The sequence below is a fragment of the Phoenix dactylifera genome, unplaced genomic scaffold (assembly GCF_009389715.1).
Source record: "Phoenix dactylifera cultivar Barhee BC4 unplaced genomic scaffold, palm_55x_up_171113_PBpolish2nd_filt_p 002078F, whole genome shotgun sequence".
In the NCBI taxonomy this organism is placed as follows: Eukaryota; Viridiplantae; Streptophyta; class Magnoliopsida; order Arecales; family Arecaceae; genus Phoenix; species Phoenix dactylifera.
This window is the reverse complement of record NW_024069352.1, coordinates 23,218-50,215: the sequence shown is the minus strand read 5'-3', so window position 1 is coordinate 50,215 and position 26,998 is coordinate 23,218. Positions and strand designations below refer to the sequence as shown.

The 26,998-nt window shown below is 43.1% G+C and overlaps 4 protein-coding genes and 2 long non-coding RNA genes across 8 annotated transcripts; 3 read left to right on the top strand and 3 right to left on the bottom strand.

The window, feature by feature from the left end:
- Positions 1-2,850: 2,850 nt before the first annotated feature.
- On the bottom strand, positions 2,851-4,020 carry LOC120109362. The gene is made up of 3 exons (XR_005510281.1): positions 3,937-4,020; positions 3,031-3,076; positions 2,851-2,937 (listed from the first exon to the last, which is right to left on the bottom strand). It is a non-coding gene; the product is annotated as an uncharacterized LOC120109362 (long non-coding RNA).
- Positions 4,021-6,604: 2,584 nt separating this feature from the next.
- LOC103711226 (pentatricopeptide repeat-containing protein At2g29760, chloroplastic) lies at positions 6,605-9,987 on the bottom strand. The gene is given in 6 exon segments (XM_008797293.4): positions 6,605-7,800; positions 7,802-8,085; positions 8,088-9,060; positions 9,062-9,229; positions 9,231-9,290; positions 9,292-9,987. Coding segments are annotated over 6 exon segments (2,232 nt in total). The 5' UTR covers positions 9,508-9,987; the 3' UTR covers positions 6,605-7,269.
- A 589-nt stretch (positions 9,988-10,576) lies between these two features.
- Positions 10,577-11,281, top strand: LOC120109364 (LRR receptor-like serine/threonine-protein kinase EFR). Its single transcript, XM_039123120.1, has one exon. The coding sequence runs from the start codon at positions 10,610-10,612 to the stop codon at positions 11,279-11,281; it is 672 nt and encodes a 223-aa protein (XP_038979048.1). The 5' UTR covers positions 10,577-10,609.
- On the top strand, positions 11,271-19,070 carry LOC103711227 (putative receptor-like protein kinase At3g47110). Its single transcript, XM_008797294.4, has 2 exons — positions 11,271-13,312; positions 13,698-19,070. Exons 1-2 carry the CDS (start codon positions 11,329-11,331, stop codon positions 14,078-14,080), a joined length of 2,367 nt encoding a protein of 788 aa, XP_008795516.2. The 5' UTR covers positions 11,271-11,328; the 3' UTR covers positions 14,081-19,070.
- Positions 18,820-19,697, bottom strand: LOC103711174 (pleckstrin homology domain-containing protein 1-like). Its single transcript, XM_008797225.4, has one exon. The coding sequence runs from the start codon at positions 19,625-19,627 to the stop codon at positions 19,151-19,153; it is 477 nt and encodes a 158-aa protein (XP_008795447.1). The 5' UTR covers positions 19,628-19,697; the 3' UTR covers positions 18,820-19,150.
- A 218-nt stretch (positions 19,698-19,915) lies between these two features.
- LOC120109363 lies at positions 19,916-26,341 on the top strand. Of its 3 annotated transcripts, XR_005510284.1 has the most exons (5): positions 19,916-20,100; positions 22,519-22,646; positions 24,706-24,963; positions 25,352-25,430; positions 25,774-26,341. It is a non-coding gene; the product is annotated as an uncharacterized LOC120109363 (long non-coding RNA). The 3 variants fall into 3 exon arrangements; XR_005510283.1 differs by lacking the exon at positions 25,352-25,430 and having other exon boundaries at positions 19,922-20,100; XR_005510282.1 differs by lacking the exon at positions 25,352-25,430 and having other exon boundaries at positions 19,929-20,100; positions 24,706-24,794.
- Positions 26,342-26,998: the final 657 nt, after the last annotated feature.

The window sequence follows — 26,998 nt, the reverse complement described above, 5'->3', positions numbered from 1 at the left end:
GACGCAGGAAGAATAGAGAAGGAGAGGAGAAGAAGAGAAGAAAGAACGTAGGGAAAAGAAATTCTTAATCATTCATTAAACCCTAATCATGAAAATAGTTCCCTATATATAGGGCCCAAATACACAACTTGCATAAACCCCCCTTACACAGAAATAAATCCTAATGAACCCACAAATAACACAAATAAGCCCTAAAATGCAAATAAGCCCAGAAATAAAATAAACCACAAATAAACCCTAGAATGCAAATAAGCCCAAAATAAAATAATAAAATAAATATGCAAATAAACGAGTCTGGCTCAATCCGGGGGCTCAGGATCATCTGGATGAAGGGCTCTGATGTCCCCATCATTAGGGGGTTGAGAGGGTGAATTAATGTGGGATTGTAAAAAGACATAAATATCCTTAAGAGTTATAAAAAGTAAGGGTATTTTTTGTCCAATGAAAAATGGGTAGATTGATAACCTAAGAGTAGATTATCAATCCCCATATATATATATATATATATATTATATATTATATATATATATATATATATATATTATATATATATATATATATATATTATATTACTAGATGTTTGTCTAGTTATTTGTGTGCTGTGATTTGCAGCGAAGTGTGGTATTTTAGGATTTGCACCTACAGAATATCTAGCTTACAAATTGTGCCATGTCCCTTGGCCAGTGACATGATACCGTACATAAATGGTAGCCTCATGCGGTTGCTTCCAGTCAAATTTACCAGAACATGCGCCTTGATTCCTGTCAGATGACACAGAGTTCATGCCAAAAAAGCAGGCTAATATGAAACACAATTTTTAACCAGGTTGATAGGTTATGACCAAGCCAAATTGGCTAGGCAAAATGGCCCTGTGTATTAGGTTGCACCAGACTTGGTTGTAATCATACAAGCACATTATGAAGACATCTCATACTGCTTGCCGAGCCAATAATCTCTTCAGCCAGACTGGTGCAGTGATATGCATTACAACAAATGTGAGCTCATGAAATGTATGGAAAGGAGCACGTTTGAGGTCTAGCATTTGACATATCTGAGGATAAGACAGCACCACCGATACTGCCCTTCGCTTCAAATGGCCAAACGAAGGATATAAAGTTTGCTCAACATCAATAAAAAATATCATTACAAGCCGGTTAAAAGAACTACCATACAACAGTTCATACACAAATCCACAGCCATATTACACATCAGCTGCATGCTACAAAAATCTGCAAGCAAGCCATGAGAGGAAAATGAAGGAAGTAAACAGGCAGCTGAAAGGAGTAACGTGATGAAAGCACAGGATCGAAAAGCTCCCCGTTTTTATCTGCACGAAGGCATTTCTGAGAAATGTGGAGAAAGATGCAATTGATTTCCATGCTTGGATGTCATGCACCTTCAGTTGGATTCATATCGAAACCCAGATTCAGAAGAAGCTGGTGCAGGGCACTCCTGCCCTGCTGGATGTCGTTCTTTATGACGCCAGCTGTTGATTGATAGTTCGATCCTTCTAGATGCTTTTCCTCCGAGAAATCACCACCATAACACTGAGTTTTTTTAGAATCATCACCACTAACGGTTTCTGCAGTGTCGATGATTCTTCGTCAAGCAGGTTTCCTTCGGGTACGTCTGGCTTCCGCTCCTCACCAGATAACTAAACCAACAACAAATATGAATAAGAATTAACAGGGGAAAAAAATGAGACCACGGGAAGAATTATTTGCTAAATTTTGTCCCATTGTCATCGACAGAAGTTAAAATGATCGTCCGTCATCATAGGCATATTTCTTATAATTGCCAGATTATTCCCTGTTATGGTCCAACATATAATAAACAATTCCCCAATCATTGCTTTCCTGTGATAATACCGCAGATGGCTGCTTATTTATTCGTACCGGATGGCATTAATACCCACACCATCCTCCACCATCGATCAGAATCGTGCATTGCAGACAAGACAAAAATGATTACCTCGGGCGATCAAAGGAAATGGATTGCATCCGATTTATTAGCAGGACGAAGGAAGCGGAGTACAAGGCTCTCCATTTTTTTTTTTTTTTTTTTTTTTGGTACTTAAAAAAAAAAAAAAAGAAGCCAACAAGAACTCGGCGTTGGTCCATAGCAAAGAAAATGGAGATCCACACCTTATCAGACATTTACCTTCGATGGGTTGCACTCCTCAGCTTCATCGGATGCAAGCAACGCATCGGCAACCTTCCCGGTCGTTACATCATTCGGAGGGAAATACTGAAGCCGTCTCCGACTCAGGAAGAGGCGCCAAGCCCGGGACCAGAATCCGATCTGCTGCTGCTCCATAGCTGGCCAGCTTCTTCTCATCACCCGTGGCTCGTGAAAGCTCCTCGTCGGTCGCGTGTCCTTGGACCTCTGCGGTATCACCATTCGGCAGATGGGCGTCATCGGTTGCAGCTCCACCGTCGCTGGCCTGGCTTGCTCTCGGCGATGAATCGTTTCCTCTGTGGGAATGGCTAGAGGTTCCTCCTCGGAGATCTTCCGATCCTCTGCATCGTCCCAGTCCTGCGAAACAACGACAGTCTTCGCAGTTTCCCATATCTCCAAGATTCTGTCAGGGCCAGGCTGCCAGGTGATCTCCCCCGCGAAGCCTCGCAGAATAAACTTGAACCGAATTGGCTTCCCAACAGGTACATCCTGCTTCACAAAAAATATGAGGGCCGACGACCATCAGTGCGCGATTTACATACATCACCAATGTTTAAATTGCCCGCCCGCGTGTGCAGGTGAGAGATGCAGCGCGCGCACCAGCTGAGCTCCCCAGACATGGCATCGGACCATTCCAGAGGAATCGCCCTGGACGGCTCCCACAGACCAAATATGGGATCGTCGCCGACGAGAGGAATTGCTCGCCGAACAGGCATTCCTTCTGCAGAAGGAATTTCACGCGTGCGGTCTTTGGATGGACTAAGAAGCAGCAGGCATACGCAGATGTTATCGTTAAAAGACAAAGAAAAAGCTCAAAGAATTAGAAATCCAGAGTTGATCTGTTAAGCTCACTTCCAGTCTGAATCTGAGCATCAGCAGCAGCTTCTTCCTCCTCTGCCTGCATTCAGTAATCCTCTTTTTTTCATTAATTGGATCTCAAATATACGACCCTCCAAGCGAGCGAGCGAGCGAGCGATAGGATTGTACTAATGGTAGTTTCATACTTACGAATGAAGACATCACATCAGAGATACAACAGGGCAAGACGCACATCCCAGTCGAAGATGAAAATAATGGATAGGAAAGTAACGGATATATGCACAAATAAAGAAAAAAAACAACGAAGAAATACGTAGTGCAGCGTTCGATCTAAAGAAAGAAAAAAGAAAAGAAAAGAAAAGAAAAGAAGTTCCAGAGACTAGAATTACTCGAAACCGCAGCATAAGCTTCCTGAACCGCAGAGGAACAAGACTGGTATTGGAAAGTGGGGAAAGGATCCTACAAGAATATTGCTTAATCTAGAAAATGCGAAAAGATGGAAAGAGAAAAGAGGGACCCGGCGATAAAAGTAGATTACTGAAATCAAGGAACAACTCACAAAATAAAGCTTACAAAATGGTTGCAAACAGCACCCAGAAAGCCCTAGAAGTCAAGCATTAAAGAATCGCAGAGCGATGCTGCAACGCCGAAACCTAGAAAGAAGAAGAAGCAGCAGCATGGTACTCCGAAGAACCCCAGCATCGTCAAACAGAGCGGAACAAAATGAAATGCACGAGGCGAATCAAATGGACGAGGAGGACTGAAGCACGGGGATGAAAATGATCGATAGATTGATAAACGGCATCGAGTACGAAACTGGAAAATGGAAACCCTGGGTGGAAGAAGGAGTAGCAGAAGATGGGAGTGGGGAAATGGAAACCCTAGGTGGAAGAAGAAAGCGGACAGCTTGAGAACAGAGCGGGGAGAGAGGGATCATACCTCGGGTGCAGCTGCGGATGCGGAGAGGGAAGAAGAAGAAGAAGAGGAGGAGACAGGAGCCGATCGGAGCGATTTCTTGTCGAGAAAGATTGAGAGGCTGGAGGCGGGCTTCCTCGGAGGCTGGACGGCTCGGATCCAGGAGGCGTTGGAAGAGAAAGCACACGCAGCCCTTCTCCTGCCGCTGGCAAAGATCAGTAGGGTATATACTCCTGCCGCCGTTGGAGGGGCAAAGGCTCTTCAGAGCAGCTTCCATTTCGATCGAATCGCACCTCCACCTGCCTCCCTCCCTCTCTTTATCCTGTGGCCCGGCAGGGTGGTGGGGACTGGGGACTGGGGCTCTCTCTCTCTCGATCTCTCTCGCTCTTTCTCGGTTTCTCTCCTCCCCACGAAGCTCCACTTACGATTCGGTGCGGATGGGGCCGGGTCTCTTTCGTTTTCTTTCTTTCCTTTTTTTTTTTCCTTTTAAACTTGGGCTGGTTCATCTGATCGATGGTGTCCCGGGGCCGTGACTTTAAATACCGCAAGGCAGGGCCATCCCTTATAGGGCGCGGGATACCGCCGCGTGGAGGAAGGGCGGTCGCGATGTGGGTGCTCGCGTTAGCTGCCACGAGGTGCTACGGTTACAACTTTTTAAAACGCCCGGATCGTAACAGCCGCAGATCCGGACTGCAGCGGACGCGGATCCCGTGCCATGTGCAGGACGCTCTCCAAAGGGCGGAAGGTGAATGGTGATGCATGGTCCTCCTGCGAGATGGCGCATCATGTGTATAACGAGTGCTCTGGCCGGTTGCCAGCTCCGGCTTAACATCCCCAAACGCTGGGCACGCACGTTACACCGTTAGATTGCTGCGCAGGCGAACCCCTAAACCACGCAGAATATAGCAAGCAAAAATCTCGAGCCCATTGATTTAAATCTAATGGCCGGCACCCTCCTTTCAAACAACTTTACAAAATTAAGGCCTCGGGAGATAAACTTGGGACGCCTGAGGGCGCTGCGCCAAGGGAAACAAATAAAAATGTTCCAAGGCCGCCTTCTCCACCCTACGGTTCCCAATGTGCCATCACCTAATGCCGTCAAAATGCGGCCACCCAGCCCCCCTAATTATCCACCGTTGGGATTTCTTTCATAAAACTCCCCAAATAGATTGCACTCTGTCTTACTCCAATTCGACTCCTAAAATATAGATTGGATTCTATCACTCGCTTTCTCTTCTCTATTGTCTCAATCATTTCCCTAAAAATGTGCATTCCGTTGCTGGTATTAAAATGAAAAACAGAGTCTTGCTTTTGCTGCGTCTTTTTTCCTTAGCCATCCGTCTTTTAAGAGATAAGATAATGGCAGAGATCTCCACCGGGCTATCCATGGCAAGCGGCATTTACCCGATACACGGAGCAACGGAACAGAGAGTAGGTGGCAATAACTCATTTGGTTCGTGAAAGAGGAGAGACAAAAAAAAAAAAAAAGAGTATAGCTAACAAAAAAAAAAGAAAAAATATTTTATATTTTATGAAAAAAATTCATATAAGACATAAGAAGTGCAAATCTGACTAATTAGGAATGTGAGGAATTTTTTTTTCTAAAAATATTCTTAGACAGAATGAGATAAGATCTTTTTCCTTTTTAAGGATATAGTAGATATTTTTGCATAATTTTTTTAAAAAAATGGATGTCCAACCAAATAAATATGTCACTTTTTCAGAATCAACTAAACATGCAAAACTACTTTCCCAGATTATATATACAAGCATAGGCACCAGCTTTCCAAAAAAAATATTTTAGTAAGTAAAAAATCTTCCAGCAAACTAAACAAGTCCAAGAGAAAGGGAAAGAAGGACTGATGAAATGAGAGAGATGAGAGAATATCTAGCGATGAATCCTAAAGAGAGAGAAGAAGAAAAAGAGAGAGGAGATACGCGATCGGGTTCCACGTACACATCCTCTTGAGAATTGCTGACAGAATAAACTAGTGATTTTGTGAATACCCACTTTACCCTTCAGGACCTTTGAAGGCTGAGATCTAATACGTTCAAAACTTGCTTCCAAAATACTGGAAGCAAGATCCTCAAAGACACTTGTTTTGGTTTAAAATGGTCTTAGAACAATTCCACGCACAAGGATCTACCTGAGCAGCATAAGTCCGATATGTTCCACACAAATGATAGGTATGTTGAACGACTCACTTGCCACTTCTAGATTTCAAGCATGAAAAAATTCCACCAATTGTTTCCTTGTGATGGCTAGCTCTTCAATATGCAAGTATTCAACCCCAATTCATGGGTATGGATTAGATTTATTTGATGTTTGGTTAGCGCCGAGCATTGGCACAAAATAGAGATGGTTCAGAAACACCTAATATATTTCTATTGAAAACAATGGGACCTTTTATCTTAATACAAATTCTCTGAGGCCCTTGGCAATGCAAACAGCTCATGCAGCGGGCATGATGAGGTCAACCAAATCATAAAGCAAGCAGCAAGGATATCCAAACATATAAATTATGCAAGTGATAAAACACAAAATAAAATGCTTTATCAAACCTTGAGCAATGTCAGAGTATACAAGGAGCTGCCTCTAGAAGCTATACCCATAAATGGATCTCTGGGTGGATTGAGAATGACTTCGAAACAACATATCAAAGATTTCTCAAGCATTTTCAGAGTTCGCTTGCACTACTTGTGTGCATCTTAGGATGTTCCGCAACAATTCAAAATAACTGGCTCTAGCCAGCCTATCTAGTTCCTCTACTCCAATCAATTTGTATTTGGTGTTATGAGTGTTCATGGGGCCTTGTTTCTCACATGATTCTTCAGTTTTAACAAAGAAATTAACTTTATGCATCTTTCTCTGACCTGTTGACAGTTGCTTCCAGATGTAAGGACAGGCTTCGACTATTTGCATTTGCTAGATCATGCATCTTCTGAAAATTGAACTGATATGTTTTTTGGCAACTAGGCCTGTCTCCAGTAGAAATGCAGATTACTGACAGAAAATGGGCAGTGACACTGATCGTCTGTCTGCTAATAATATTTATGAACTGCCAAGCATCCAAAAAATATTTAGCATTGATCGACAAATGAACATAACTTGCTTCCAAGTGATGATGCCAGTACTGGTCGCTCAGACTTGTAAACAATGGATATAAGCTAGGCAGCTGTGTGGCAGTAACCAAAGGTTTGGGGACTCTTGGCGGCCAAAGTTTTTTAATTTAGGTGAACCTTTAACTATGTAAGCCCAACGGCGATTGTTTATGATAGAAGATCAGCTGAAACTGGTCCTGCTGATCATATAATGGACCTTCCATATGCAAAGAGTAAACTCTAACTCCACAAGGTTCACCAATAATCCATGCATGAGCAATATCCTTCTTTAAAATGATGAAATCTATATCGATCTCTCAAAATTATCTCCCTTTTGTAAGCCCTAGATATTAGCTTGGCAAATGAGTGGCAGTCATCACAGATACGGAGATTCTTTGTAATCCGAATTGGTGCAGGTGAACCTGTACTAATCAGTCCATAAGCAATCGCCAACTTCTCACTATGTAAATTCAGCGCTTTCTCTTTGACATCCTCTTCTTCTATATCCTGCAGGAGCTGTGTCTTGTTTGGTACATAACCTACTTCTTTCAGTCTGGATGTAATTTCATCCAACTGGCAATATATTCTCCCTGTAAGTCGGTGAGATACATCCCCCACAAGAAAGTCATGAACTACACCATGAACCTCTATTGAGCTATAACCTGGTTCTTTTTTCAACCCAGTATCCTTCATCAGTTTCCTCAACCTTGCGACACCATCCCATTTCCTGGACTTGGCATACAAATTAGATAATAGAATATAAGCTCCATGATTTCTAGGCTCCAAACTCGTTGAGATGTCTAAATGCATATTCTCCCAGTTCGATATTCTTATGAATCGCACAAGCTCCAAGCAATGCTCCCCATACCGATGCAGAGGTGGCATTGGGCATATCTTCTATCAACTCCTTGGCTTCTTCTAACAGCCCAGCACGGCCGAGGATGTCGATCATGCACCCAAAGTGCTCCACATTTGGTGCAATGCCATAGACCGGAAGCATTTGGCTGAAATACAACACACCCTCATTGACCAATCCAGCATGGCTACAAGCACAAAGTATATTCGTAAAGTGACCTTGTTGGGCTTAACCTTAGCCTCTTGCATTTGCATGAAGAGATCCAGAGAAGCTTTTCCCTTCCCATGCATTGCCAGACCTGCAATCATCGCACTCCACACAAAAACATCTCTCTGTTCTGCAGACCTGAACAATTCAAGTGCCTTATCCAGGTCTCCACACTTTGAGTACATGTCAACAAGTGAGGTCGTCAGATGAGAATTCAAGTTGAATCTATTCTTCTTCATGTGTGCATGGATCCAACAGCCTAATTCCAATGCACCCAACTGGGAGCAAGCTGACAGTGCGGCAACGAGGGTGATCTGATCGGGTTTTGCATCAGCCTGCAGCAATTCATGAAAAAGTGCTAATGCTTTTTTCGGTTGGCAGCTCTGTTCATAGCCTGAGATTAAAGCATTCCAAGATGCAATGTCATGACTAGGCATGGCATCAAAAATGTGCCGGGCAGCATCAAATTCCCCTGACCTTGCACAACCAACAAGCATGGTGGTCCATGAGATGGAATCCCTCACGCTCATCTGGTCGAACAGCAACTTTGCATCCTCCAAGCTGCCACACTTGATGTACATATCGAGCAACGCATTGCTCAGTACCAAGCTTTCGTCGATAGCATTTCTCCTGATATAAGAATGGATCCACTTCCCAAGTTCCAAGTCCCCTTTCTTGCCACAAGCAGAGAGAACGCTGACCACAGTGACATCATTAGGATTCACATTCTCACCCAACATCTCTTGAAACAGTTGCAACGCCCCATCGCACTGACCTGCTTGAGCGAAAGCACTGATCATGGAATTCCAAGAAACGACATCTCTCGCAGGAATCTTCTGAAACACCCGGTAGGAAAGATCCAAATGCCCGCAGGCCGCATAGAAGTGGATAAGAGAGTTGAGGATGAAGATGTCAGAACGGAAGGGGGATTTGACGACCATCCCGTGGAGGGCGGCGCCTTCTCCCAGGGCGGAGAGCTCTGCTGGCAGCTTTGATGGCGAAGGGGTAGGTGAACTTGTCGGGCGAGTGAGGGCTGTCTCGGAGCATGCGGGAGAAGAGGCGGAGACCGGAATCGGGGTTGGGGCTGGAAGCGTGGGCGCGGATGAGGGTGTTCCAGGCGTAGAGGTTCGGGTGGGGAATTTGGTCGAACATCCCGGAGGGCGTAACGGAGGTCAGGGGAGGGAGACAGGGAGCAGGCGGTGAGGAGCCGGCTGGGCGGAGTAGGGGTGGGAGAAGAGGCCGAGGCGGAGCATGCGGGCGTGGGTTTGCCTGAGCTGTGCGGCGTCGAGGCTCTTGTAGCCGTCAAGAAACGCGAGCACGGGATGGTCTCCAGAGCGGCGGCGGTCCTCGTTGTCGTTGTAGTCGTGCGAGGGTCCGAGGTTGCGAGGAGGAATAACGGAGAGAGGAGGTGAGAGCATGCGAGTCGTCATGAAGGAATTCAAGTCTGCGTCGCCCGCGGTTGTTTGCTTGAAAGGTGAAAAGGAAGACGAGGGCGCGGCGCGACCGAGGATGCTTACTCGGAGCGCCAACCTACACCACCCTCCGAGGTACGTACGTGGCGCCCTCCTCGTCTCCCCTGAGCTTATGAGGGTGAGTCAAAAGACGACGATTTTTCCACGGGGGCCCTGGGGATGGGTGGGTGAGAGGAAGTGACACGTACCCAATCATCGGAAGAGAGAAACGTTCGCCAACTTGTCCCGGAAATATCCAAGCACGTATCCAAGAAAACAAGGTTGACCGCTGATGAATCCAACAGTAATTTAACATCACTTCCCTTCATCTGCCAGGCATTCTACATGGGCCTTTCCGTGGCTGCCGCCTCCACCCGCTCGCTCTTTGCTCCCGCCTTGCGTTTCAAATCGATCAAAGCGAGAAAGTTAATCACTATCAAATATCAAACCCCCCTTCTCGAATGATGATGGAGCCTTTTTGAGCGTTAAATTATTGAAGATTGCCTGGGTCTGGGGTGTTGCATGCGTGAACAAGAGGACTTACCATCGAGGAGATTACACGCCGGAGCAAGTATATTTTTTTGAAAGACGGGGGCCGCGAGAGAAACAGCATAAAATATTGACTGAAACATATTTGCTCCGCATATAGACGAGCACCGTCAAATTTGTAACCCCTTCGGCCATGCTGATGGAGCCTTTTTGAAAAACTCCCCAACTACCCCAGGACTTCTGTTTTATATGTGCCGAGTATTAAATTATTGAAGATTGCCTGGGCCTGGAGGTGTGGTGCGAACAAGAAGACTTCTCGTTGAGGAGCTTATCAGAAAGCTCCCAACTACCTCACGAATACTGCTGTCCTCATATGCGTTGAGTCTAAAACTATTGAAGATTACCCGGCCACTACCTCACGAATTCTGTTCTCATATGCGTTGAGTCTAACATTATTGAAGATTACCTGGCTTGGAGGTGTCGTGAGAACAAGAAAGACTTATTGTTGAGGAGGAGATATATTTCTAGGAGACGGTGACAGTGGAGGAAACATCAAATTTGCTACCTACAAAAGTTCGCTTCTCTAAACCAAATGGAGCGTCCCCGAATGTTCCTCATCTCTGCAGCTTGTCTATGCGTATACGGGATTTTGTATCTTGCTGCCACCGATCTCCAGCAAGGAGAAGCCAAACCCCTTGCCGGAAACGAAACCGACAGGTTTGCCCTGCTCGCATTTAAAGGTCAGATGGCCGATGGTCCCGCCGGAGCCTTGAGCTCCTGGAACGACACCATCCATTTCTGCCAATGGGAAGGGATAAAATGCAGCGCCAGCAACCAAAGGGTGACAATCATCAACCTGCAGTCCAAGAGGTTGGCCGGATCACTATCTCCATCCCTTGGAAACCTCAGCTTACTCCAAGAACTCAACCTCGGGGGCAACGATCTGTACGGCGACATTCCTCCAGAGCTCGGGAAACTTACTGGTATGAGAATCCTCAACCTGACTTCCAATTCTTTCGACGGCCGGATCTCGGGCAATCTGTCCAGCTGCAGGGAACTGAGGCACTTAGACTTGGGCGACAACATGCTCGTGGGAGAGATACCCGCCGAGCTCACCTCGCTGCCGAAGCTGCGAGTGCTGTACCTTCTTGTCAATAATCTCACCGGCAGCATCCCACCGTCCATCGGAAACCTCTCGTCCCTCACCAGGCTAGCGATGGGAAGAAACAACCTTGTGGGAGCATCCCCGACGGAATCGGCTTGATCGCAGGGCTGGAGTTCCTCCAGATTGCCGAAAATCAGCTATCCGGTATGATACCTCGATCCCTCTACAATCTCTCAGCCCTCACTTTTGTCGCCATTGCAACCAACCAACTGCACGGAAGCCTCCCATCAAATTTAGGCCGAGCTCTTCCGAGGCTCGAGACGTTTTATGTGGGCGGCAACCGGCTCGCTGGACCAATTCCAGCTTCACTGTCGAATGCTTCCGGCCTAGCGAACCTTGATTTTGGCTACAACAACTTCGGCGGATCGGTGCCGACGGACCTGGGCAGATTAGGCGGTCTCCTTTGGCTGAATTTTGAGGGCAATCAGCTGGGAGCAGGGGATGCCAGCGGTTTGGATTTCCTCACTTCATTGAGCAATTGCACGAAGTTGCAGGTATTGGACTTCGACAGCAATAGTTTTGAAGGTGAGCTGCCCAATTCCATCGCCAACCTCTCCACCCAGCTCTCCATGCTGATCCTGGGTGGGAACCACATACGTGGAACCGTCCCTGACGGGATCGGGAACCTGGCTAGCTTAACCGTTCTGCGAATGGAAAACAACTTTCTTGCCGGTAGCATTACGGAGTCCGTTGGGCGGCTTCAGGATTTGCAACTGCTGAGTTTGTCCGGAAACCAACTCTCGGGATCAATCCCATTCTCCCTCGGCAATCTCTCCCGGTTGAACGATCTCCATCTAGGAAAAAATGATATCGAAGGAGGCATTCCTTCGAGCCTTGGGCGATGCATCAATTTGCAATTTCTAGACCTTTCCGACAACAAACTCGATGGTGCGATCCCTGCACGAGTCATCGGAATCCCCTCCCTATCGGTATTTCTTAGTTTCGCTCGCAACTCGCTTCTTGGACACCTACCGGCGGAGGTTGGTAAGTTGAAGAATCTTGGGGAGCTGGATATCTCTGGGAACAGACTTTCAGGTGAAATTCCGGAGGCATTGGGTGATTGTGAGAGCATGGAATATCTGCACATGCAGAACAACAAGTTTGAAGGAGCCATTCCTTCATCTTTGCAGAAGTTGAAAGGTATCCAGTATCTCGATCTTTCAAGAAATAATCTGTCAGGACAGATCCCAGAATATCTAGGGGGCAGCCTGCATTCTCTGTGGCACTTGAATCTGTCGTTCAACAATTTGGAGGGTGCAGTACCACAAGAGGGGGTATTTAGAAATGTTACTGCTATTTCTGCCGGGGGAAATGCCAAGCTTTGTGGAGGTGTTCCAGAGCTGCGACTGCCTGAATGCCCTGTTACGACTTCTAAGACAAAGCCGAGCAACCGGGTAACCAAAATAGTAATCCCAATCGTTTGTACGCTAGCAGCTCTAGCTTTACTATCATGTATGTGCTTCATATCCTATGGTTTGAGAAGGCCCAGAAAGACTCCCCTACCAGCCCCTTCTTTGTTGGAGGAACCCTACATGAAGATCTCTTACAGAGAGCTACGTAAAGCCACTGATGGATTTTCCTCAAAAAATTTGATTGGTGAAGGAAGGTTCGGCCTTGTCTACAGAGGAACTCTGGACGCTAGCGGATCCGTGGTCGCTATAAAGGTCCTCAAACTCCGAAACCATGGAGCTTCCGCCACCTTCATGGCTGAGTGCGAAGCCCTCAGTCATATCAGGCATCGCAACCTCATCAAGATCCTGACTTGTTGTTCAAGCGTGGACTCTGCCGGCAATGATTTCAAAGCTCTAGTTTACGAGTTTATGCCCAACGGGAGTCTAGAGGAGTGGCTGCATCCAGATCCAGGGGAGCAGCATCCTTCCAAAGTTCTCAACATTCTTCAGAGGTTAGACATAAGCATTGATGTAGCTTCCGCATTGGACTATCTCCATCACCAATGCCAGGCACCGGTAGCTCATTGTGATCTTAAGCCAAGCAACGTCCTTCTAGATCATGAGTTGACTGCCCATGTGGGTGATTTTGGGTTAGCCAAGGTACTGCTCGAGGACAGGAATTCTAAAATTCAAACCAGCTCCGTTGCGATCAAAGGGTCCGTAGGATACGTTCCTCCAGGTAATAATGGCTTGCGCCTTCCTGTATCCACCTTCAAATCGTTATATTTTGCATGATGAATGATGGGTTTTTAACAATTAGCTGAGAATTATGGTTATCATCAAATGATTGAATAGCTATTTGTAAAGTTGATCTCGAACTCAACCACTATCTAGACTATATAACAAAGAACAAGTCTTCTTATTGATAAATGAACGGGATTTCTTTCTTGGATTAGTTTCGATGGTACCTTTTTTGCTAAAAAGCTCCCTTTCAATGTTCTGCCAAAACATTGATCTAATACCTCATAGGTAGAAGGGATAGAGCATGGATTATTTTTTTTCCATTTGATGGACCAGCAGTATTTCTTTCCACTGTTTGTAAGAATGATATGCGTGAACTGCAGAGTACGGAATGGGCGGTGATGTCTCCACGAGAGGTGATGTGTACAGCTATGGGATTCTTCTACTGGAGATGTTTACAGGGAGGAGACCAACTGATGAAGCATTCAACGATGGATCATGCCTCCACGATCTTGCAAGAATGGTATATCCTGAACGAACAATGGAAATTATTGATCCACGATCATTACTAATAGGAGACGAAGAAATGGTGTCTGATGGGAGGCAACGTAGTATCATGAGCAGCAGAATGGAGCAATGCTTGGTTTCAGTAATTGGCATCGGCCTATCCTGCTCTGTAGCACAACCAAACGCACGGTTGGAGATGAGAGATGTTGCCATGAAATTGCATGCTATCAGAGCCAGGCTTCTTAGAGGCGATACCTGAGACAAATAGCGGCGGACACATCTTTGACGGCCACAGCAGAGAAATGTGAATGAAGGAGATGACAGACATGGTACAAGAGACATGTTATCTTGAGAGCATTATGTACAACAAAATCCTCCTCCACGGATTTCACTTTATACGATGAATCACTATAGCTTTGTCTCTTCAGATTACATAAAAGTAAACAGAGAAAAATCTTTCACCAAGTGTTATCATCAACGCCATAGCAAGTCTTGAGTCCGGTAGCAGTTTATGGATGGCCAGGATTCAATGCATGGACAGCGTCAAGTCTCCCTGCAGCTTCTTCCAGGTGAAATGATATCCAAGCTGAAAATGCCAAATAAAAGGAATGTCTTTGAACCCCGCCCCGCCCACGGGTTCAGTTTGTCATCAGAAATGGCAAGCTGTGGGGTATTCCAGAATTTCGAGTACCCGCGTGCCCCTAGCACAAAACAAAGAAAACGGCATCCTCCCCGTTCTTGGTCCTGATAGAAAGGAAATCTGGGTCCTGATAAAACAAAACCTGCAATTTAGTTTTTCATAGAAGAGGAACCGCAAAATGCAAAACCTCGGATCGATGGAACCTTGTCAAAATCTTCCTCGGCCTAGGACCTCCGAAGCAATGAATTTAAAACCATAGTTTTCAACTTCATGCCAAGAGGAGATCTTTAGGATTTGCTCTTCCAAAAGTTGATGGGAAGCATGCCTTGAAATTTGAACCTTGTTTGAAGAATTACTACAGCATGGGATGTTTGCTTCTGCAACGGATCATCTTCACCATCATTGCCCAACACCATTATTCACTGTGATATGAAACCATACAGTATCCTGCTTTAACATGATAGATGCGCTCATTTGACATATTTGGACCGGCAAGGTTCCAGTCTGAGCCATCCTCTAATTTATTCAGGAGGATGCAAATTCAAAGCAGTTTGGTGATTTTGGACCGGCAACCATCCAGTCCGAAACATCCTATAATTCTAGCAAAGATGATGCATTGCTACAGGTATAAAATCCAGAACTGTTAGTTTCCGTTTAATTTTGGGACCCGGTATTCTAATGAATCATATAATAAGATTTTTTTTACAAAAATCAAAAATATTGTACCGACATATGTCTCAATATTTGATAATTAATAGGAAATCATTAACTTAAACAATTAGTTCAGTGACTGGCTTGAAATATCAAGACCATTGGGGCACAGCCAGAGAAGAGATAACTGAATTGCTAATTAACAAGGAAATTTTTTAACAAATATCTAAAAATCTTAAGAGGAAAACGGTCAAACCTATACTGGATAGGCTAAAAAAATTCATAGAGTTTAACAAATACAAAATCCATAACTACAATGGAATCAACCATTGAAACAACAAGCACAACAAGTTCCCAACAAAATCCATTAATCTCATAAAACAGATGAGGATTTGGTATTCACCAAGTCAGTGAGCTCCTGTACAAAATCCACAATTTTTATGAAATCAACCATCAAAACAATAATGATAAGTGCCCAAATTTCATTATATGTTCATATCCAAGTCACTTACGTCCTTAGGTAATCTTATCCCCTATTTATCTTTTGATGCTTCATGTATTTAGGATAAGTTTCCATTTCTTATTCACTGAATGCTCCATCTTCTTCTGTGTTTATGTGCAGATTAGAGTACAGGAGGCATCATGTGAATACAAGGAGTTGTTAACGGCTATAAAATCGTCTCACTGGAAATGTTGGTAGGAAAGAGGCCAACAAATGAAGAATCAAATGGTACTTTACATCTCTACATATTTTCTAAAAAGCTTTGCCTGAGAAAGTGACAGATTATAGATTGCAATGACATATTAATCAAGAAATGCAAGGATAGCAAGGATGGAAACATTACAAGAAGCAGAGAAGAGGTTGATTAAATTTGTTAAATTATGATAGATGTTGTCATGAAAATGCATGCAAAATGGGATGTGCTTATAAGGGTTGCAAAAAGTTGCTACACATAAACCTTTGGCTCTTTGAAATTTAAATCTGTGATGGGACCCAACTTACAGCAAGATGAAGAATGTTACATGTTCCAATTAATTTTCACTGTAGCTGATCTGTACATTAGTGGCCAGTTTTGATAAGTATTGTAATTTTAGAAATTGGCTGTCGGCAGTTCAAATGTTTCCTTTCTGCTCACTTGGAAATGTACCACGGGAAAGGTTCAACAGCCAGCAGAATAATATAACATTCTTCCCACATATTATTTATCATAAAGCAGAAACAAAGCATTCAACAGATTTACAAAAATGTTCCACAAAGCACCCCTGATCTTCAATAGAGGCACCACCCAAGCTTCAACTTAGTTGGTTGCCATTTTTATCGAATACTATTACCTAAAAGAATGAAATTATGTAAGAAGTGAAGCAAATTGAAAGAGGGGAGGGAAAAGACTACTGCCTACTCACAACTCATCTTCCAACATGCTCAGTCTAACAGCAGAACCATTTCATACAAAGGCAACCGTATATATCAATCAGTTTACTTTTCAGTCCACTGGGATGGAAATTCTGCCTCCATCCATTTGTTCATTCAATCCCTTTTTTTGAATTGATGCAAAATAAGGAATATGATCATCCTGCAATATCTCCTGGCCATCAATATTGATCGTCTCCTTTTACTGACTTTTGGTTCTACTAAAACTACATCTCATTCCTCTGCTTCAGTGCCGAAAGCTTTCTTCTGGAATTCTAGCTAACATTTAACCTAGACTTCATATCATCACTAAACACTACTAACATTGGTATCTTCACTTGTATGAATATCACAGCAAGCTCTCCAGGATAGTTTAAAGAGATGTAAGCTTAGTGAACAGTTTAAGCCCATCATGCCTGAAAATTCACTTGTCACACCATGGCTGCTTCTAAGTTTTGTCCCTCGTCCTTCAATTGATGTTGGGAGCTGTTTGGTGTGCTACAAGTTGGCCTGCCCTATAAGTCCAGTCCACGGCAGGCCATCCCAGTTGCTGGTGTCTTGTAGTTGGACTTGCAAAGCAGGACAACTTCCAGTGGCCCTACAAATGAAACCCCTCCATACCAAAGCTCCACTTGCAGCCAAATTGGATGCAAGACAAGCTGTAAGCTCATCCATGCAACAACCCCCTATCTCCCCACCCATCCTGACTCCTCTATACCCCCTCCCCACCCCCTCGATTTCTCAACACCTCCACCCAACTCCTCCACCGCACCCGTCCCCGCCCTCCTCTTCCTCCTCTCCACCATTACCCCCTCCGCAGATCTCCCAAGATCCGTACTTCATTGTAATGTCTTTCCTCTGGCATTTGGTCCTTGCAATCTGATTCGACCCCCTCCAAGAGTGTGCAAACCTGATCCACCCTACTCGACGAGGCCGCCCTCAGCTGCTTCGAGTGCAAGGTCAAGGATGGCATCCACACCACTTGGCGACTCATTGCAACAGGAAGAGAGGAGTTCTCGTTGTCAATCCATAGAGAGAGAGGACTCACTCTGCTGCATCTCCTACCTCCGATCCTCGATAGCATGGTGCCTCCCACTTGTGAGCTCAACCCACCATCCAAACAACCTCATTGGCATGATGCAGCTCGACCCACCTACATCTCAATCTGCATGCAACTCAAGGCAAGGTTAAGTTGGCATACATAGCTCCAAACAAGCCCTTACTATAGATGAACATGATTATAAGCCAATGATCAGGATGCAGTACTAAAAGAAGAACAAGAAGATCTCATGGCTATATTGCAGGACATTTGTTGAAATGCCTTGGGATATCATGTAGTAATTTCAGCTATGCTAGCTATGAAAGGTCTTGAAAGAGCATGGATTTCTACTTAGAACGCCCAGAATCATTTCTCTGAGCTTTCATATACATAGGAGGTTCATGTGTAGTATTTTTGTGAGATGCATATTGGTTTTGCTACAACTTTGACGTCTCATCATAGCCAAAAATTCAGCAGGAGCATTGGACTATCTCCCCTTAAGAAGAAACAGTAGAATCTGATTTTATGTGCTCCTTATAACCTTGAAACCATGAGATATGAAGATGATAAGGAAAGGTTCTACTATTGGAAAAGGAATCAGGTGAGGGAGATAGAGAGGAAAAAAACATTGGTGAAGGTTGCTGGGATCGGATAGGCACTTTATATTTGATTCCAAACATAGAGGATATAGAGGGAACAACTACACATAACTTCCAGTCAATAATAACTAAGCACTTTCTATTTAGTAGAAACAAATTCTGCATAGAATTTCTGTAAAAAAAAAAAAAAAAATCACCAGATGAATGGTTCCCAGGATATAAGCTCAATGAATGCAAGAGCATGTCATGACTCTTGTGCAGTAAAATGGACATCCGAGAGGTGATAAAAGCCCCATAAGAAAGATAGCCATAATCTGATGTTATTAAGACAAGTAAAAAATAAGATTCTGTAAACCAGTAACAAGGATGTTCGACAACGTGCTTGGCATTCGAACAGAATATGACAACTACATGATATCCAATTCAGTTTCTAAGAGCTCTCTGACCAATCAAATTATATACTGCAAGGAGAACAGATCTGGAAACCAACAAATAACATCCATAGACAGGATAACTAGAATTATTTAAATCAAAAAGAAAAAAAAGCTGCACAGAAGTTCAATGAAAGAGTCAGAGGGGTTCGCACATCTCATCAACGATCATGCAATATAAGTACTTGCTAATAATAACAAGAAAATCTGAAGAATTGAACATAGTATAACAAAGGAACGGATGTCGTACACATAAATCGTAGGAATACATAACAAGAAGAAGGCAAAGCAGGGAGATGAAGCATGTGATAATTTTTAAGGATCGAGACACAACCAACAAGAATAGATCCTATACATCGATTCCCAGCACTGCCAAATTACAACAGCAGTCAGAGATGTACATATAGACAGCGCGATTAATAAAAGCAGACAGTCCGTACAACACGATCAAGAGAAGCACACCCAAGAAAGGAAGAAAGAAAGGAGAAGAAACCCTAGATTGCGCAATAGCAGTCCGGATGCAGATGAGGGGCCCTGGAGAGATGCGCCGCACCTAATTCAGGAGGATCCTTCCATCTGGCGCTGATCGGCGGATGCGTGGTGGCGAGTGCTGTCGTAGTCTACGACCTCGGAGTCGGTGACGGAGCGGGAGTGCTGAACGATGGAGCGGCCGATGGAGTTGATCCACTCCTCCTTCTCCTTCTCGGAGTCGGCGATGAAGTACATGGTCTCGCGGCTGGTCGACAGCTCGAAGGCGAACTGCCGGTTGAGCACGTCCTCGGCGCCCTTCACCGTGAGGCAGGAAGCCACGGGGATCACACCCCGCGGGACCGACGCCCGGGTCACCACCGGTTCCTTGAACCAGAACAGCTTCCCTTGCTTCAGCACGAACCACCGGCGCCGCCACGTCTTGATGTACTCCCCTTGCTTGGTTAGCCACCCCGCCCGCTCCGGGTCCGACCAGAACTCCACGCCCCCGCCCATGTCCTCCGCCCCACGCGACGCCCCCCACGCCGCCCTCCACAGGCTCGCCATCTCTCGCGCGCGCCGCCGATCGTTCCCTCTTCCTCGCCCTCGCCCTCGCCCTCGCCCGGATGGAATGAATGGTGTCTGATGCCCGCTTTGGGTTAAGGAATTATTCCCATGACTCGACGAACAGAATAAGGGAAGAGGTATGATCTGATCCGAGGGTGGGAAAAAATGTCGCTCCGGAGCTGCCGCTCAGCCTTAAAATCGTCACCGCCGTTGCCGACTTATCACCTTGTTTTTTCCTAATTAATTAATTAATTAATTAATATGTAGGCAAGGCCGTAACTCTTTGTAAATATCGGAGCAGGGCGAAGGAAACGAATGGTGCGGGGACCGGCAAATAGGGACGGCGATTCCGGGGGGGGGGGGGACAGGCAATTAAATAGAAGGAACGCCGATTCAAGAGATCCTTCTCCTCATCTCTGCTTCTCTGGCGTCATCGCTACCAGGCACACTCTCTCTTCTCCATCTCTCAGCTGGTATGTATTCTCAAAAAATCTCTCTGCTGCTCTGGACTTCATAAAAATCTGGAAAGATTAGCGTTTCCTTGAGGCATCTAAGTTCCAATGCTATGCGTTCGATGAATTGTCCCTATAAATTAAATAAGAGATTGTACGATTTGTTTTATCCATATTCTTCCCCTAGGTTTTATGTTATCAGCTGGTGAACCTTAGAATCTAGTTTACTTGTTGAAATACAGGGTCAGTAAGCATGAGAAAGTAGGAAGATATATCTCCTAGGGTTTGTTTTGAATGAGTTAGATATTTTTTGTTAATATCTCCAGTTTAAACTCTCTTTTTTTATCTGTCGTTACGTGATTAACTGATCGACCATAAGACTAACCTCCATGCAAGGACTTCTGGTTATACCACACTATGATTGTTGTTGATTGGTTTCAGGCATCTTCAGGTGCTTGCTACCTGATATGTGCTTAGTGATCCCAAGAAGAGCTTAAAAACTTACCAAGGGTTCTTTAATCCCACCGTTATGTTTTAACAGAGCCAGCAATACCTAAAGTAATAAAATATGATGTCAATAGCATGGTTTCAAAATCTCCTTTCTATTTAATTTAGAAGATGCAAGTAATCACAACAGGGTGCCAGATACCGTCAAAGTTAAGTAGCGATACTGTTGGAAACCAAGGCTAGGCGCCCATGAGGGCATGCCCAAGTCCTGACTCATGTGGGAGTTATTACATGATGATAACTACTTGGTGTAGTTATCATAACTTCCATGCACTCCCAACAACTTCCCCAACCACTTCATGATGACAGGTAGGGGATCAAAAATGGGAGAAAATAGAGAGAAATATTTCTCGCCTCCTTCCTATCTCCCTCTGCCATCCGTGAACCCAAAAGACTCTTAGGTTGTGGGAAAGAGTTTCCATTTTAATTGCAAATGGATTCCCGACAGTAAATTCATGCTATAACAACGAAGAGGATGTTCACAAACACGACAAGAAACTTAAAGCACATAATTCTAGCTAAAGAAAGTTCCTGGAAACATTTGACCACGTGCTTCCAAAAGGTATGTTACTGATCTTCATTCCAGTTGAAGATTTTGATTTCTTTCACGTACCAAGAAAAAGAATCCATATTGCTTCACAAAACGTATAAAAGCAACTAGTATATCTTCTTAAGAAAAAAATATTTTAAGCAAAAAAATTCCTGGAATTTGCTTGTAAAGGCGACCCACAATGAGGCAATACCTGAAGTCCACAAGAAGATCATTATTGCGAATAAGTTGTACTTTTTTATATAAAAAACTAAAGAATGTACAAAAGACCACAACTACGAGGACTAACCTGAATGGCAATGTCTTCCCGATATGCCTACTATAGCAAGTGAATTTGCTTAATTGCTTTACAATCTCCATGATTTGTTCTTATTTGCAGTTTGTTGAATATTTTGATTTTAAGCTCATGAAATTGGAATATTGAAGTCCTGATGTAAAGCAATATGGTTGTAATAGAGATATGGTATAGAAGTGCGGTTAAATTGCTGACATTCTAATGCTTTATGCCACATAATTTTTAATTACTTGGTGGTTTTTATGCTTTCTAACATTAAAATCAATTACATGAATTGTTGTCGGGGGAAAAGTCTACAAAGTGTCCCTTGAAGTAAGATGCTTATTATATCTGCAGACCTTTGCTTGCAAAAGTCATGTCTAGGTATTGCAATATGTTGATTAAAATATATTTAGAAGCTTTCTCTGAATTGCATGTCAAATCAAGAGTAGATGAGATCAGCACTTTTCATGTTATTATTTCAGTTTATAACATGTGGAGCTAGAGTACTTGCAAAACTTTGGAGATCGAGTTTGCTTAGCCACCGGCCATGTTCATATTGTTGGTCATTGTAACTCTACTATATTTGAATTTTACATAGGACCTAGAATGAGTCAATTGAGTTGAGGGAGCCATGATAGCTTGTTATCAGGATTTGCTACCAATTGAAGAAGAATGTTTACAAGGCTAGCAAATTTAGGAGCACCTAACAAGTGCTTGTGTAAACTCACGTTTTAATTGCATGATTGTCAAAGGTATTGAAGATGATAGAACCATTAATTGTTGGGACAGGCTTGTCGCATGTAATCAAGCTGCTCCAAATTGGGAAATTTTGAAAATTGGGAAGTTCAAGGGAAGTGTTTCATGAAATAATGGAAAGCTTCTGACAAAACTACCATGTAGTTTGGTTAAAACTGTGGAAAATGAAAGGATAGCTGCAGGAAATCTCTGATGACCAGCTTCTCATGTGTTTCATGCATCTTTGAACATTATTTCTTGCTTCCTTCTTTTGAGTGATTTAACCACATGTAAGCTTTCGCATATCACTTTCCACATGCTGTTCAAAGGAGCAAAGATGTACATAATGATATTTAATGCTTCATTGCAGATAGGTTGATGTGCAATTATACAGTGCAAAGATAAGGTTTGCGACCAAAATTTCAGAAAGGGCTCAGTGATGTTGGAAGGTCATATTATAGGGCAGGGTGTGTGATCAAAATTGCAAAAAAAGATAAGGTGTGTGATCAAAATGTTGTCAGCATCTGCAGCTAATGGTTTTGCTACCAAGATCTGGATTCACATATAGGTGTACAACCTATACGGAAGATCATATGGAAACTTTCCCTTTGCATCATTTTTTTGAGAGCTTGTATAATAGAATGCTGAGAAATGTTAAACATATCTTTATTTTCTTTTAATTTTGAATTGGTTTGATAATAGCAAGTTTGAAAAGCCTGTAGGTGTTATGTACTGCACGAAATCCTTAAGATAAGGACTTCATTTAGGAAGCACTTAAATTTTAAGATACTGGAACTTGAGCCTCTATAAGAGTCTTATTTACTTATGACTGCTTTTGGAATTTCTAGTATAAGTTTGGCTATTGTGACTTGTAGATAGAACTGTTTGTCTAAAGGGATTAGTAGACTTCCAGTTCTGCTTTCAAATATTAACTTGCCTCTCGTGTAGCTCTCCCCCCGATTTCTTCTCATCCTCCATCCCCTGATTTCTGTAATTAATATGTTTTGGAATTCCACCTGCTCTTTCTCATCTATTTAAACTACAAGCCATTTGTTCGTATCTTATCCCAGTATGACGGGCTGTCTGTTTAATGACACAGCATATTGTTGCTGTACACGATGTGATAATTAATATTTAACAGTGTGGAGTTTGTGTTACTTCCATAACTTATTTACCCTTTTTATCAGTAACTTGGAAACTACCAAAGTTTTCTGAAGGTATTTGCTTCAAATTCAGTGACAGGAGCCTATGGGAGCCAATTCTGTTGATACTGAATTTTGTTTGCAATCTTTGCTTAGCACTCCTTAGTTTCACAACAATATTTTCCCTTGCAAACTCCTTAACAGAATAAACTATGATTTTCTGTTGATTGACAAGGTTTTATGTAAGTTATTGGATAGGCATACATGATAGACACACACACATTCTCTTTTTAAATCATTATGATGTGGCATCTGTTTATGTGATTTGAGAGGCCGAAGATCCTGCTAGAATCAGTTTCACTGCAGGGGAAGCAATCTCCAAAATTCTATTGTGGCTGTACTAGAAAGAATCCTAGAGAAGGTGTCACAACTAGGGTGCAGATGGGCTAGTAGATTTCCAAGTCACGTAGACTTGACCCGAAATAAAGTCATGGTTATAATTGTGTCCTAGACGGCTAGATTGGATCCATGTGCTTGGTGGGCAGTTGGATCAGGTCCCTTGGGTTTGGTTCAAGTTGTGTATACTGAGCCAATTATTTTAGATTAATTACTGTTGTGCCAAATTGTACTTATTCTGGTTTAATGTGTCATGTCCAGTTTTACTTGATGCATCCCTAACCTTGCTGAAACTAGGATTGTTTTTGACCTTGCCTAGCCAAGTAATAAGGATATCTTCTATGGCTTGGGTCTATATGGATCGGTAATATGGTTGGATTCGTGTCCATTCAACCAGCTGGGCACCTTTATTAGATCCTTCCCGTTTATACTTATTGCGCACATGAATTGGATATTTTCTTGCAATCATTGACTCTTTTGATTCTAGATCTATTTGGATTTTTATGTTTATGCCAATACTCGGGTGCAGTTTTTGGATGCTTCTTGAGAACTTTTTTAAGATCTTTAGGCAGCATATGGGTGCAGAACAGAGCAGGCATGAGGCTTGAAATAAGCCGCATGCCAGCCAATCAGCATTTAGGAAATAGGTATGAGCATGAAATACTTATTCCAGTCAAACTTGCTTATACATTTTCTAACATAAATCTATCATGTATGCCCTCCGCCCCTCCCTCCCTCCTCTCTCTGTATGTGTGCGTGTAGCAAAACACCTTTAGCCAAAAGTTATTCCAAATACTGTAGCCAGAAAAAAAAAGGCAGAGTACATAAAAGGAATAAATTGTGGCATAACTATGCTAGTAGGTATAACTATGGCTATTCTACCTTCCTCATTCTGAACCAAATGCAACCTTAAGGGGGTGCATCTTGATAGTTATTTCTAGGGCCGCAATGTTTATATTAGATTTCATACAGCACTTATGTTAGCATCTCTGTATTCATTATCTCTCCTGAAATGTCAGGTTATGAAAGAGCTGAATTTATTGAGAGGGAAATGCAACGGATGGCCAAACAAATAAAATCAATTATTCAAAAAGTAAATTCTAGTCAGGTACATCTCTACAAGATTTCGAATTAGTCATAGCCTTCTTAGCTACCAGTGCTCTGCATATTTTGTTTAGTTGGGTGACCTTGATGTGGTTGATGGTATGACTCCTATTGATGTTGCCGTTCGACTATTAAACAATCAACTAAGTTCACTAATGTGGATCGATGAAAAGGTCAGTATGGTAGATTAATTAGGTTTTTTCTCTAAAGCTTTTTATTTCCATTATCATATTTGTTCCTCTGCAGGCAGTACATGTTTATTGCTGAAGTTGTCTGTATAGTTCTATGTCAATCTCTTTTATAAAATTGTAATTCAGCTCTGTTATGAAAATCTTGCCAGTTATTGCTTCATTTTTCATATTTTTAACAAAACTTCAGTATCATATAGAAGCAAGAACCAAGGAATTGGTGGTCTGATTTTCTGGCCTTGCATCAGATTGTTGATGAAATTATTTGACTTTGCTGATAACAATGGCTTGAAGAAAAAAGGGCATTTTTATTTGTTTTCTTCAGATGCAATAATATTGCACATACACTGAACTTTTTCTCGAACCTGCACAGACTTGATTCATCAGCTGATGCACAAGCAGAATTATGCATCTGTTTTGTTTCATGGTGTGCACGTTAGAGTCCTGATCAGGTGACGAATCAAGATCTCCATATCGTAAACTGCCTTCATATGGACCTGCTAATTTGGTTCCGTGTGACTCCAAAATGCTGTTTCGTAGATGTGATCCTGCTTTTATTTTGAAATAAACCTTGAGAATATAATTAACCTTGCTGAAAATGAATATGGGACTAACTTTTCTACTTTTAAAAAGCTAATTCTCAAAACTAATTCTGAATAAAGCTTGAAGCCCTTTTCATTATACGAAATTTTTAACCTCTAAATATTCAATGCGTACTGTAGCCATAAAAGTATGTTCTTATTTTCAATGCAAACATGGCATCCTGAATCTTGAAGGTTGTTTTTTCCCCTTCAGGCTAATGAATTCGATTCAGAGACTGGCCAATTGTGGTGCTGTTGTGGAAGGCAATTTGACAGCTTCAAGGTTCTGGTTGAATTGACTACGGATGCTTAAGGGATAAAGTTGCCATGCATTGATCGGAGACACATTCTAATTTGCAGCTTAAAATCATGGGATATTCCTCCTATTTCTTTTTGAATATTAACCAGTATCCAGTAAATATTCACTTTATGTTGTATGGTGGCAATCGATGTGCAAGACATGGACATTTGGAAACGTCTCACGGGAAGTTGTAGTTTTTTCCAATTTTCACGTGTATTTTTTTGGTAGAAGGCAGGCATGCATTTGAAAGATGTATGCTTTCATAACTCGAAATTCCTTAGTTGCTTTTGTTCTTAGTGGTATGCGAAAATTTTAGAACTGTATATTATGGGCATGCATGAGCAGTTGACAATGTATAAAGCGTGAATCCCAAGCCCTTGGCTCGTGCTGCGTGCCACCGTCGCCCCCTACGCTTCACAACCAAGCCTGACAGCTGGATCCATCTCAAACTGTAATTAATGTACTTTCATTAGTTATGCCTTCCAGTGATTGTCTCAGCAAACTTACTGTTGTCCGTTCCCATATGATCTTCCATTTGTGCTGTATTTATGGATGATCTAATCCAGAAGACCTTTTTTTATTATTATTTTACATGTGCAAGAAAGGTAGCTTTTTATAAATTATTTGTCTGCTTTAACCTAGAGAGGTATACTGGAAGAGGGCGTAGCAGTGCCGGAGGCTCCCGCTGCTGCTAAAGGTTTTGGCCGAGATTGGTTGGCAGCCAGCGCTATTTTCTCTAAAAACGGGAATCCATAGCCAAGTAAGTCCAGAAAGTCCCAAGAATACGTATGAAGAGTAATGCTCATCCAGACTGGACAGGGGCCATAACCACGGCTCGCCCCACTCCCCATCTTTTGTGGCCTACTACCATTCAGGGAACTGCTGATAAATGAAACAAAACCGACCGCACGTTGGCGTATGGTATTGAGAGACCTGAAAGCGGGATTAGGATATGAAGGCGTACGATAACAGGTGTTCAGGCAAGAATCTTGCCACCAAATATATAAGACATAAAAACCTGATCATGAAGCAAGTTGGTGCATGTGATAGTTGGATTAACGCAGCGCCTAAAAGCAAAAGGGGCAAGGCAACAGCACAACCCGGCAACGCGCGGGTCACGTGAAGAGGGAAGCGAGAA